The sequence below is a fragment of the Electrona antarctica genome (assembly GCF_951216825.1).
Source record: "Electrona antarctica genome assembly, chromosome: 18".
Classification (NCBI taxonomy): Eukaryota; Metazoa; Chordata; class Actinopteri; order Myctophiformes; family Myctophidae; genus Electrona; species Electrona antarctica.
This window is the reverse complement of record NC_136799.1, coordinates 23,604,494-23,617,533: the sequence shown is the minus strand read 5'-3', so window position 1 is coordinate 23,617,533 and position 13,040 is coordinate 23,604,494. Positions and strand designations below refer to the sequence as shown.

The following is a 13,040-nucleotide window of genomic DNA, read 5'->3' as shown; positions in this document are numbered from 1 at the left end:
TCACAAGCATTGTGAGCTTGTAGATCGGCTATTTTCAAATACCGGAAGTCTAAATGTATATAGGGGCTCAAGCGGATAAAATAATTAATAACAAAAGTTTTCAAATGATTGTAGTGGAGTAAAAGGGTAACATTTGCCTCTGAGATGTAGTGAGTTGGAGTAAAAGTATTGGAAATACTCAAGTAAAGTACAAATACCTCAAAATAGTACTCAGGCACAGTACTTAAGTAAATGTACTTAGTTACTTTTTCCACCACTGATGATGATGATGCTGCATGTGTCACGGTGTGAGCAGCTGTTGATTCCACCGCAATCTGAGTGAGACAGGAGGAGAGAGAGACTGTGTGGGAGAGAAGAGAGAGAGAGAGAGAGAGAGAGAGAGAGTGGTGGGAGAGAAGGAGAGAGAGAGAGAGAGAGAGTGGTGAGAAAAAAGGAGAGACGCTTCACTTCGTGTTTCAACACAGACAGGCAGGAAGCAGATCCCAGGTCACTTCCTGTTTCTAGGACCTAGGTCTCCTCAGCTCTTCATTTCTCTGATAGACAGGAAACCAGCTGCATGCACGTGCACAGAACACACACACACACACACACACACACACACACACACACACACACACACACACACACACACACACACACAGAGAAAAACTGCTGGATAGGTCTGTTTTTACTTGCCTCATGTGTCTCCAACATCTAGCCCAAGGGACTGGGCAGGGACTGGGAGAAGGGAATCAATGTTTTCTATCAAAAGTGGTACCTGGACTTTGCTTGCAATAGTGCCTTCATCTGTGTGTATGTGTGTGTATTATTCTTTCATTTTGCCTGTGTATGTGTATGAGACAGTGTCTGTGCAACTAAACCAACACGCCTCACATCTGTTCTCATATCTGTGTGTGTGTGTGGGGGGGGGGGGGGGGGGGGGGGTGAGTGTTTAAGTGTGTGTTGTTGGTTTTATTATATACTTGTAGACATGTAGAATGTGGTATTTCTTGTTCTTCCCAATTTTAGCCTCAGCTTGCAGCTCTCGCACGCATGCACGCACGCACGCACACACGCACACAGCGCGCACACACACACACACACCGTCACAACCTAATCTAGCCAGACCTATGGATATTGAAGGACAAACTGCATGATTCACGATGTTGTCTTGTCTCTATGATGTTTCTTTGTGTCTTCGCTGTGTGGTCCTCTCTTTGCTAATGCTGCTCTTGACAGGCATGGGAGTTAGTTCACTTTCAAGTTGACCAGTTCAGTCCAGTTATTTCCATGCAGTTCAGTTCAACGTACACAGTTTACTATACACGGTAGTAGGTGCAGTCTCACATTGAAGCCCGAAAGTGAATTATCCCCCCGATCCTGTTCTTTACCTCTCTCCCATCGCTCATTTCCTCATCCATTCCACTGCAGGCTATTTTCTGCCAATATCCACCCCCCCCCTCATCTCCTCTTTTAACCCGGCACCCCCAGTCATCCATCTCCCTGTTTCTCTTCCCCATCCTGCTGTCCATCAGCTCATGTCAGCCGAAGGGGTTAAAGTGAGATTTCACAGGTGATGGAGCTGTGATTGGTTTCTCTGTCAGGCTTTGTGACAGTAATCTATTCAATTTCCACAGCTTGTGTCCAGGAGGTTCAACACCACCTGTTTAACCCCTCTCTCTCTCTCTTCCCCTCTTGGATCTGTTCCAACCAAAGGAGCCTAAGCTTTTAAAACCTCCCACCTTGTCTGCAGTAACTATAGGACACTTCTTTCTTTTTTTTTGTCTTTCTTTTTTTTTTTTTTTGCATTACAGATTCTGGTCAGGCCAAATCCAACTACATAGCCCAGGGATTCCCAACCTGTGGGCCGGGGCTCACTAGTGAGACTGTGAGGATATTGTAAGTGGGCCCACAAATAATTGGCAAAACAACTTTAATTGATAACATAATTTTAATATAAATGAAGTAAAACACAGTAATTGTATTACTTGAAAAATCTAATGAACCAATAAATAGTAACTTAAAGTCATTTTTTAAATGTACTAAGTTAGTTCCATTGATTCAAGCCCCCTCTGACCAGTGACCACTTACACAAGTGGTCAGGTGGCCCCTGATTCAGAAAAGGTTGGGAACCACTTCCATAGTCATTTCTGTGGAGTATGGTACAGTAGCAGCAGCAGCACTGTCAGGGTTCGGAACTCCCAAACCGAACAAACAAAACAGCCTGTTACAGACCATGTGATTTGTGGAAGGTCTTGCTGTTGCCATATGCACTGAATGTTGTCCACTACCCCCCTGCCCCCCGTTGCTGCATCGGTCCCGTACTGGGAAGCCTTACGCCTGATTTAAACTGAGTTGCGCACCAATGTTGCTCACAACACGTCGCCTATAAGTATAAATAGGCTTTTATACAGTATATGTCTAGTCTACTGCACTATATCTAATGATGCCATGCTGCAAACTCCTGCCCGTACCCATGTGCCCCTCAGCACCCACATCCTCGGGACTACCCCAAAACCCTCACCAGCGAGGAACATCCGGTGGAATTATAATTATGAATTATATGATACACCAAAAAAGGGGGAAAAAAATACAAATCCTAAAAGCTTTTCCACACCTCTTACTGTTTCTATCTAGCCAAAACAGCCACCACCAACTATCCAGCTCAGCCAAAAAAAACGGAAAAAACAAACAAACAAAAAAACATGACAGCTTTGCATTCATAGCTCAGCCAAATTGAGAAGGGGAATCAGGCAATGTCATGCCTCCTCTTACGTTGGATTGTAGGCCTACTGTCTTATAGTCTGCTTTGCGTGTGTGTATATGTATACGGTAGGCTACTGTACAGTATACGAGTGTGTGAATGTATGCATGCGTATGTGTGTGTCTAGTATGTGTACCTGTGTATGTAATTTATTATGCGGGTGTGTGTGCGTGCGTGCGTGCGTGCGTGCGTGCGTGCGTGCGTGTGTGTGTGTGGTCCACACCTGCGCCTCACTGTGGCTATTTGGTGGATGTGTCGCATGCTCTCGCGCATGAGGCCCAGACTGTAAATGTTGTACTTGCATGTAGTGACTGAACGCAACGAGACAATAGAAATCCTAACAAATGACACCTACGGTATATTCAATATTTCAAATACAGCCGTACTGTAGCTCTCATGCCCAGGCATCTTTCACAGCATTGAGGATATTAATAGTTACAGACAGTAAAGAACAGATTAATTTCTCAACTCAGCTCAGCACAGGCATTGGCTTTAAAAGCTACAGTAGCCTACCATGTCCCCAATCCTCGGGCAATTTTATTGTGAAATGTATATCTTATCATGATATCGCTGCTACTAAACCTGTTCGAAGTGATGACGTTTTAAGCCCTCTGCACTTTCTAGACTGAATTTTAGGGTGCATTTCGTAAATCCACTCCGAGGGTGTCGGAGTGCTCTCTTGTTGTTTATGAATGTGTTTAGCTAAAGAGACAGTTTAAGCGTGATGCAAAATATTTCTATTGTGGCTAATTTTGTGAATTAAATGTTATTGCATTATCTAGTTATCCTACCAACAAGCGCATTTAGTTCTTACTATGATACAAAACCATCACACCCATCTGAATTTGTGCCATCTTGAAAATCCTTCCAGTTTTGCACAAAATAATCCTGTGCCCATGCAGCAGAGCATCGGAGTGGATTTCACAAATGCACCCTTAACCATTTAAACCCTATATAAGAAATGAGAAAATAGTAATCAACGTGTCAGCTTTTAGGTCTGCTATTTTTTTAATTGAAAAATGTCACCTATGCCAGGTTGAAAGTGATTAATTGAAACATTTTATTTCTCTGATTGTTGAACTCTTTCCTGAGCATTCAGCACCCTGCAGGTATGGATGATATTGGACTGTGGTTGAAATGGGAAACAAAAACATGTACAGTAGCAAACTTTGGAGAGAGAGAGAGAGTGTGTGTGTGTGTGTGTGTGTGTGTGTGTGTGTGTGTGTGTGTGTGTGTGTGTGTGTGTGTGTGTGTGTGTGTGTGTGTGTGTGTGACCTCCCATCACCACCCCACTTCCCACTTAAAATATACTTACTTACTGTATAACCCTCTTCTCGAACCACTATCTCTGTTTACAAAGCAAGCCAAATTCCACAATATTTGTTTACTTAAGTAGAAGGCCAGTGGATTGGATACTTACGTTACAATAAGACATTAGAAATGGACTTGAGTGTCTGCAAGTTACTACTGTATGCACCATTTGGTAAATATTGGTACAGTATATCTAGTTACATTATTAAATTATGAAATGACTGTTTTTATTTTTCAAGTACACCGTACGGTTTGCCAGCAGTTCACAAGTAAAAAGAAATTGTCCCAATGTTTTGAAAATATTTAATCGAAATACCTTCAAAGTATTCTTACAGACTACATTTTAAAGTAGATGTACTCATGCAATGAGGCTAGGTGGACATAGGTATGCAAAAAGTGAAAAATAAAACACTAAAAAGACAAGTGAACTAAGAGAAGTATTTTTCTACAGCTGTTTACCCTCCACCTGCACTCCACAGGTGGGTGTTTATAAAAGAGGTGGAAGGAGTTATTGGCCTGGGAGAAACAGCGGGGGAAAAAATATATTTTTTAACGATAGCCTCTCCAGAGTCTGGTTCGAGACCTTAACCTTTACTTTTGAGGACTTTGAAATGGTTGAAACTCAAATCAACAGTAGGAGCTTAGAAGGTTCAGGCAAGGATCTTTAAGTAACAGTAGGATTATAATAATAACACATACAGAAGCTATTTTAATACAGTTCCGCAAAAGAAGAAAAAAATACAAGCAAACAAATGTTGTTCCTATATTGCTTTAATAATGAGCTACTGTTTGTTTCTTTATAGTCTCAGAGATGGCATGCCATGTTCTTCCTGTGCTCTTCCTGTTTCCTGCCGTGGCCTGATGTCCAGTCAGTGTGTGTCGGACTTGTTGAGATTGGCTTCCCTCGCAAAACTAGATATCCCTTTTTTTCTTTTATTCATCTTCTGTATATTTTGGTACCAAGTTGTATAACGTAGTTGTTTTTTTATGTTGTTATTATTTTTCTCTTTTTAATTGGATTCTTCTGTGTGTGTGGTTATGTCGCTCCTGGGCGCACTCTGTTGAGTTGTTGATATTGCCTCCATGCATCAATGAAAGTTATTTATTGCAAATACCAAAAAAATGGGTTTGTTCATTTGTTGACTGTTCCTTGCTATCTGTATTTTGACAGCTGTGGGATATGGGAGAACGGTTTGAACCGATATAATGATGACACATAGAGTAAGTATGCACACATACAGTGAGCACGCACGCACGCACGCACGCACGCACGCACGCATGCACGCACGCACGCACGCACGTGTTCAGTGCCATATTTCATTTTCTCAGTGAGAGTTACAGGTCCATTTTGTAACAATGGTACACTGCAATCTGGAACAAATTGTAATGATTTTTGTTGTATGTTTATACAATATCAGTGGTTGGAGGAGGTCTCTCTACTTCCATTGAGACATTCAAACCCTGGTGTCGGGTAGAACACCTATCCTACTGTTTGACAGGTAGTACTGCACAAAGCTCATAAGCACAACAACTTCCCTGGCCAAATTGCCTTTTGGTTGAGCGGTACAATTTTGGTCTCTCACAATGAAGGATGCCTGCGTTTGAATCCATATAGGCCTTAACAATAAGGATAGCAGAATTAACACTGAAGATAGCCCATACAAACTCACTGAAGCGGAGCAGCATGTTGCAGTGAACGTACAGCCTTTACCATAGACAGAGGAACAGCTTGGTTCCACGCAACACTCCCACCAACATCCTGTGGGTGAGTTGTCTGACTGTACGCCTGGAACATCACTACTGTGACCACAGCTCACACAACGAAATACACAAGCATGAAAACATGCGCGCGCGCGCGCACACACACACACACACACACACACACACACACACACACACACGTTAGTTTAGGCATACTGTCTGTCCAGCATGTTTGCGTAGGGGGTCAGTACACTGTGTACCCGAGTGCGTCTTGGGGACAGGTTCTTCTGCACTGATCTGATGTAAGGTCACTGAGTCACATCACATTCCACACATTAGTGAATGTGTTATCTCACTGTCCTCAGCTGAGTGTCTTTGTTGTCCAATAACAAAACACATTCTGCATCTGTAGGTTTCCACTTGAAAACAGACATGTAATCTGCACTATTGTCACACACGCACGTACGCATGTGCGTACACACAGTTAACAGTAGGAGTTAAGGATATCGTGATTATTATTATTTTTTTGTAAGAAACAATTACAACATAGAGCAGTTTAAAGCTGACACAAATCTTTATTTCAGAATACAAAATAAAACAAAAACAATGGCACAACTTTGTATCATTTATGAGAAATAAATAAGCTAACACTGGTGTGGTAGAGCTTGGAAATATGGGGTTCAATTCAAGCTACTTGAAATTAAGTAGTTGTTGATGTTGGAACTTTCAACACATCAAGTCAAGTGTTAACAACGTTCCACACCCCATACATACAATGTATTTGAAATTTGTACATTTCACAGACTTTCACTCATAAAAAAAACTAAAAACTAAACTAAAGTATATAGATTGTAGAGTCTGTTTACAGCAGAGTTATATACTGCATATCTGCAGTGGTTGTCTCCCTACTCTTCCATTGATAAATTCAGACCCTACACCTACTGGTTGACAAGTAGTTCATAGAAGACAAGAAGTTCATAAGTTTGAATGTTATGGAATGGATTGCATATGATATTTTCTAACACTGTTATAGGAAATAATACTGTAGAGGCAATGAGTTAGTTACAGTCAAAGTAACCGTAGATTATGAACAAGGCAGCAAGAATCATAAAATAGGGCGTTGATGTTCTCTGATGATGTCTAATGAACTAGTTTTAGTTGACAGCATTGAAAGAACCCACTGATAATACCAACAGCTCTGCCAAGTCAGGTCTCCGATTAGCTATTATCAAGCACTATCACTCTTATCAGACACTAGACAATAACGTCCTGCCAAGAATGCTAATGTAGGGAACTGTTGGTGCCAACACACAGCGGCCGTTGGCCAAAATCTGCATGTTTTCCATATAGAGCCGATCCTGTTATACATAAACTCTCAAGCAATCTGGGGCAATTTGACGCCATGTATTGTTCCAGTGGGAGCAAGGGTTAGTAGTACACATTAAAATCCCCAGCATTCATTTAACTCTGAGTAACCTTAATGGACCCTGTTGTGTTTACTCTCACTGTTGTTACAAATGGATGAATTAACACTGAGGATTTTACTGTGTAGCATTTAATGGAACAGATGTGTCAAACAGTTATTGAATATTTGAGTGTAGGAAAAACAATATATTGTTGCAAAACAAGACCGATGTACACTGTGTTAATTTGTTTTAAGTCATCATAGCATTGTATTCATTCAAGAAAATACAAATAAAAAAAAAACACATACTCAAAAAGGTACTCAAAAATGTACTCTCCATTAACATAGAAAAATAGAAAAAAGTATCAATAAATGTAGTCCTTATGGCCAGAACAATACGATGATTAGGACCACAGGTTTCGATTCAGGCAGTAATTCAGACACCTGTGCAATTTTGCAACCATATGGGCTGAGTCCATGCAAGGCCTCTCAAGAAGACACTTGAAGATGAGCTCACCAATACAAAAACAGTCCATTGTACTGTATGCCAAAGAATGAGCTCCCCGTGAAAAACAGTTGTGTGAGTGTCTACACAATACAGTATGTGTTTTAACACTGTGTATCTGTGTTAATACTGCATTCAAATTTATTTTACTTAAATTGTAATAGTGTGTACCGGTATGTGCATTGCGTGTGTGTGTGTGTGTGTGTGTGTGTGTGTGTGTGTGTGTGTGTGTGTGTGTGTGTGTGTGTGTGTGTGTGTGTGTGTGTGTGTGTGTGTGTGTGTGCGCGCGCGTCTGTTGGATTGAGTCCTTCCACGGGTGTGTACACAGTCCACCTATACGTTTTCCCTCATTCAAACCCGTCGCGCCTCAGACATGGGCACTCTTGGCGTGGTTGGTGGAAGTCACGGCCGGGGGGTTGGGCCCCCCCTGTTTGGAATAGTAGAATCGGTTGTTGTCCTGGTAGGCATGGGGAGGCGAGGGCTCCGTCGAGCAGCAGGTGACCAGGGACCCCCCGAGCAGGGAGAAGGCGGTGCCCACCCAGCCGGCGTACAGGGAGAAGCCAAAGGACATGAGGCCATATTGGTGGTGTGCCCCGATGGGGAACCATATGGTCGACACCATTCCACATGCAGCTGCAGGGAAGAAACACAATCAGCTGATCACATAATACTCTGTGTACTGTACTGTACTGTACTGTACTGTACTGTACTGTACTGTACTGTACTGTACTGTACTGTACTGTACTGCACTGTACTGCACTGTACTGTACTGTACTGTACTGTACTGTACTGTACTGTACACTCCACATACACACCGCTTTGCAATGTGCGACTACTGCTTTCCAGGAAATGGGGAAAAAACACCTGTGGTCTCCGAGGCTAAACTAGATCCAGTGTAGTTATTATTTAGTCACAAGTCCTTATTAATGCATGGGGCTAGTACAGTACATTGGTGAAAATAAAACCCACAGAGAGACTTAATCAAAAACCACTGTTGCATCCCCATTTTGGGCACGTCATCTACAAGCTGTGAGCTTGGGCTATTTTCACTACTTTTGTATGACACTGTCATACCATAAAGGCATAAAGTATAAAATAGGGCAGCGATTTACAAAACAAAACAAAAAAAAACATTAAAGAAAATGAAATATTTGAGATGGAGCTTTCTGCCCAACAGCGAAGATGTATAGTAATACTCTGACATTGCCTTTATGTTCCCTCTTGCCTGCCATGCCTTTCCATATTTGGAATATTAATATTAATAGCCATAATAAAACAAAGTGGTACTGTAGCACTAGCATGATGACTGATGACTTAACTGTACCCATATTAAGTATAGGCTACCTGGATGGTAGCTCTGGTCCATAGCCTTCTACTGCTTCTACGATTCTGCCCTGCAGTATAAGGCTACGGGACTTTCGGTTTTAAATCTCAAATCGAAATCAGACCAGCCTCTCCTCTTTAGCGTATTTTAAAAGAACGTTTTTGCTACTCACCAAAACAAAGGCGGGTTGTGTAATTAGAAAGCCTACTTTCCTTAGTGGACGCACTCTGAGCCCCCCACCACACGTATAAACGGTACTTTTTGGCCAGAAAGGGATTTTTTTTCACCGGAGGAAAAATATTCTCTATGAGGCAGTTCTCTGGGCAATATCGGTAGAAGGCGCATTGGTGTAACTAAAAGTATTTTTCTTCCGGTGGAAACAAAATCCCTTTTTGGCCAAAAAGTACCGTTTATACGTGTGGTGGGGGGCTCATAGTGCGTCCACTAAGGAAAGTAGGCTTTCTATTGACACAACCCGTCTTTGTATTGATGAGTAGGTCAAAGAGGAGAGGCTGGTCTGATTTCGATTTGAGATTTTAAAACTGAAAGTCCCATATAGCCTTATACTGCAGGGCAGAATCATAGAAGCAGTAGAAGGCTATGGACCAGAGCTACCTGGATGGTATATCTGTAGCCTTTACTTGACTACTGACATATCGTGTTTTTTGTTGTTGAAATTCAGTTACTTTCGGTGAGTGAAAACGTTGTTAGATAAAGTAACGAATAAATAATGTAGATAAATATTAAGATTTACAGTTTACACTATACAGACGTACAGGAACATGAGGTGTATCAGAAATACATGTACTGTATATTGACAGACCAAAGGTATGCCATGTCATGAACTGCAGCAGAGTATAGACAAACCTCGAATAAGGAATTCCAAGAATTGGACATGGTTTGGGCTACACGTAAGTCCCTCACTATGTGAGCAAAGAAAGGGTGAAATCATTTAACACACTGATACTATGTCAATATACTGTGGATATACTGTGAATATGCGGTGCCAAAATGTACAGATTTTAGTCCAAACTAAATGGGTAGATCAGAAGCGAGAACACAGACGCCCAGCAGCTCTCAGCTCTACAAATGTTTTCTAACGACCATAACTCTCACACAAAGGTTTTTTCCCAGACCAGTCACTGTGTCAGAACGACTTTGCCCTAAGAGTAGGGGACGATAAAGCAATTCCATTTTGTGTTATTGAAAGTGTGAATGCTTGTTCTTAATTCTACACCCTGTTGCTTTATGTGGTAAAGCCTTTTTCACACTCAAGGTCTTTCGTCTGGGGGGGGTAAAAAGAAATCCACAGTAATGAAAAAAAAGGATCCTCTTAGGATCTTTCTTTATCATTGTACACAGAGGGAGGGAGCGAGCAAGCGAAAATACGATTTTGTTTTGTGCTGTGTTTGGAGATATCTAAAGCACTATTATTTTTGGTTATGGAAATTGCCTTCGCATACAGGTTTTTGTAAAAAGCTCCACCCAGGGTGACGCGGGCGTCATAAATAGTTTCTCCTATACGAGGGACATGGTGCTGGAAAATACTGCTTAAATAGTCAAATATTTATGGGAGTGCTAAAGCTGCTAAATCTGAGAGTGGATTTCTATGTGGCTCAGAAATAGGCTGGGTGTGGACGAGAGTAGGTGGAGCACAGGAATGTACATGGGGGTCAGGGGGGAGGGCTGGATGGACTGCCAGGAACAATGAGTGTCTGTGCGCGTGCGTGTGTGCGTGTGTGTGTGTGTGCGTGTGTATGTGTGCGTATCCCCAGGGAGGAAAGCAGTCACCCACTGTATCCTTTATACTTTCACTGCACCTCTTAAACTTTTGAGCCTGGGATAAGGGAGTTCAAGGTCAGGGAGGAGCGGGCCGTGATGTAACTGTGTGTGTGTGTGTGTGTGTGTGTGTGTGTGTGTGTGTGTGTGTGTGTGTGTGTGTGTGTGTGTGTGTGTGTGTGTGTTTGTGTGTGTGTGTGTGTGTGTGTGTGTGTGTGTGTGTGTGTGTGTGAGACGTGTGTGTGTGTGTGTGTGTGTGTGTGTGTGTGTGTGTGTGTGTGTGTGTGTGTGTGTGTGTGTGTGTGTGTGTGTGTGCGCGCGTCTCAATATGTCCTCCTATGATTAACTTCAATGTAGGCGATAAACACCTCCAACATCAGTGATTGATTGATTGCTTTGACTACAACATTTGAACAGATTTCTGGAGCTCTTTAGAAGAACGAGGGGTCCGGTGGTCTCTTACCAACTATGAGTATGAGCACTCCTCCCAACACGGAGCGCTTGTTCTTGGAGCTCTGAGGCTCGTCACCCAGGCGGATGCATGTCGTGGACATCAAGACCATCACCACTGCCGGGAGACCCAGGATAGAACCTGTGGTCATCAGGGCACGTGTTGTCTGGATGTATGCTGCGGGTGTACAGTACACATGAATCATGTTAATATAATGATCACCCAAGAACCATGTATAGGTCATCATGTTAACTTCTACTTCACTGTAGGTCTAATCGTCATTCCAAATGATAATGATAATGAATTGATTTATATAGCACACTTCCAGACATAGTGTGCTTTACAGAACAGGGTAAAAGAAAGCAACATGATAAAAACATTAGAGAGATAAACTACAAAATGAATAGCAGGCACAAAATGTAAAATGGAAACATATACACATAATCAATGAAACAAAAATAGCAAGAGGAATTTAAGAAAAAAAGGCCTTATCATCATAAAGGTGTTTTTTTTAGAAGAGATTTAAAATAACATTTAGAAATATAAATAATGATAGGCTATAGTTTAGGTAAAAAGGTATAGTGAAAGAAAAGCATACAACTAGAGAGCAGCTTTTACCTGGAAGGTCCAGTATCTGGGTGAGAGAGACGCAGTGGTACAGAGCAGTGGAGATGACACAGTCAGCCCACGGTCCCTTGGCTTCTAGCTCGTCCATTTTCTTACAGGTGTTCATGCCGTATTTACACATCGTCACCCAATCATTGGTGGCGGTCGCGACCACTATACCCACCCAGCCGAGACAGCTGATCAGAAAGCCGCTCAGTTGGAGACACGGGTTCGCCATGGCGCAAACGTCTGGTGCGTAAAACGGACTGGTGCCGCGCTGAAAAACCGTCAATGACCACAAAATGAGCCTTGCGATAAAGTGAGTAGCGGTTAAGTGTTGCAAATTGACCAAATGTGTAATTTGACCGAGGGCATGCAATTAAATGTAATGACAGAGTTGATATTCCACCACACAAGTTAATCCAATATGAAAGTTAATCTCCTGTCAAAGCAATTATTCCATCAAGCAGGGTCTGTGGCGCACTTTAAAAGAATGGAGCTTTCACATCACCAGAAGTTTTATAGGGAGAAAGTTCAGAGGGGAAAACTAAACTAAAACTTTCGACCAATCAGATACTTAGAGACTAAAACGAAAAATGCACATCTCATTCCTTTTCCAGAGGCAGTTACGCACTGCCCCTCTTGTGCCAAGGGATACAATATGCATATTGACTGTCTGGCTAGCTGGTTGTTTTGGAATAAGGAAATGTATAGATTTGTGCTGCCCTCTACTGACCACATCCTCGATTCCCTCCCTTTCAACTCAGACCAGTTAAAAAAATAAATACCAAAGTAAATCTAATCTAAAGAATGTAATCTGATATTAGACTACATTCTTTAGATTTTCTGTATATATTTTTTAGATTCACTTCTTTTTTTTTTTTTGCCAGATTATATAACCACATGGGCTATTTAACTTTTCTAAATAATTACTGTAACGAAGGCTACTTAACGTGTTTCAATCGCACAACATATATTTCTTGGTCATTTCGAGTTTACAGTAACGTCGAGTGACCAAATGGGGGCGGTATTGCACAACATTGGCCCGAAGTTGCACAACTTGATTCCATCGCCATGATTCAGCCATTGTAGGCCAGGGCACATTTCTCTCCGTCCTTGCTGAATGCCAGGTGTTAAGTAAGACCTCCATCACTCAGGCCAGCCCGGTGACGGGGCAGTTGAATAGCAATCAGTCTAAGAGAAAGACAGGTAGAA

The 13,040-nt window shown here is 42.0% G+C and overlaps 1 protein-coding gene across 1 annotated transcript; it reads right to left on the bottom strand.

Annotated features, from left to right (window-relative positions):
- Positions 1-7,858: 7,858 nt before the first annotated feature.
- Positions 7,859-12,308, bottom strand: cldn11a (claudin 11a). Its single transcript, XM_079527321.1, has 3 exons — positions 11,838-12,308; positions 11,232-11,396; positions 7,859-8,298 (listed from the first exon to the last, which is right to left on the bottom strand). The coding sequence occupies exons 1-3, from the start codon at positions 12,061-12,063 to the stop codon at positions 8,033-8,035; spliced, it is 657 nt and encodes a 218-aa protein (XP_079383447.1). The 5' UTR covers positions 12,064-12,308; the 3' UTR covers positions 7,859-8,032.
- Between the last annotated feature and the right edge of the window lie 732 nt (positions 12,309-13,040).

Excerpts from the sequence above, each read along its gene's own strand:
- cldn11a (XM_079527321.1), bottom strand. The coding sequence starts at position 12,063 with ATGGCGAACCCGTGTCTCCAACTGAGCGGCTTTCTGATCAGCTGTCTC. Across the intron at positions 11,397-11,837 it reads CCAGATACTGGACCTTCCAG|CATACATCCAGACAACACGT; the intron begins GTAAAAGCTGCT and ends GTACACCCGCAG. Across the intron at positions 8,299-11,231 it reads AGTGCTCATACTCATAGTTG|CTGCATGTGGAATGGTGTCG; the intron begins GTAAGAGACCAC and ends TCTTCCCTGCAG.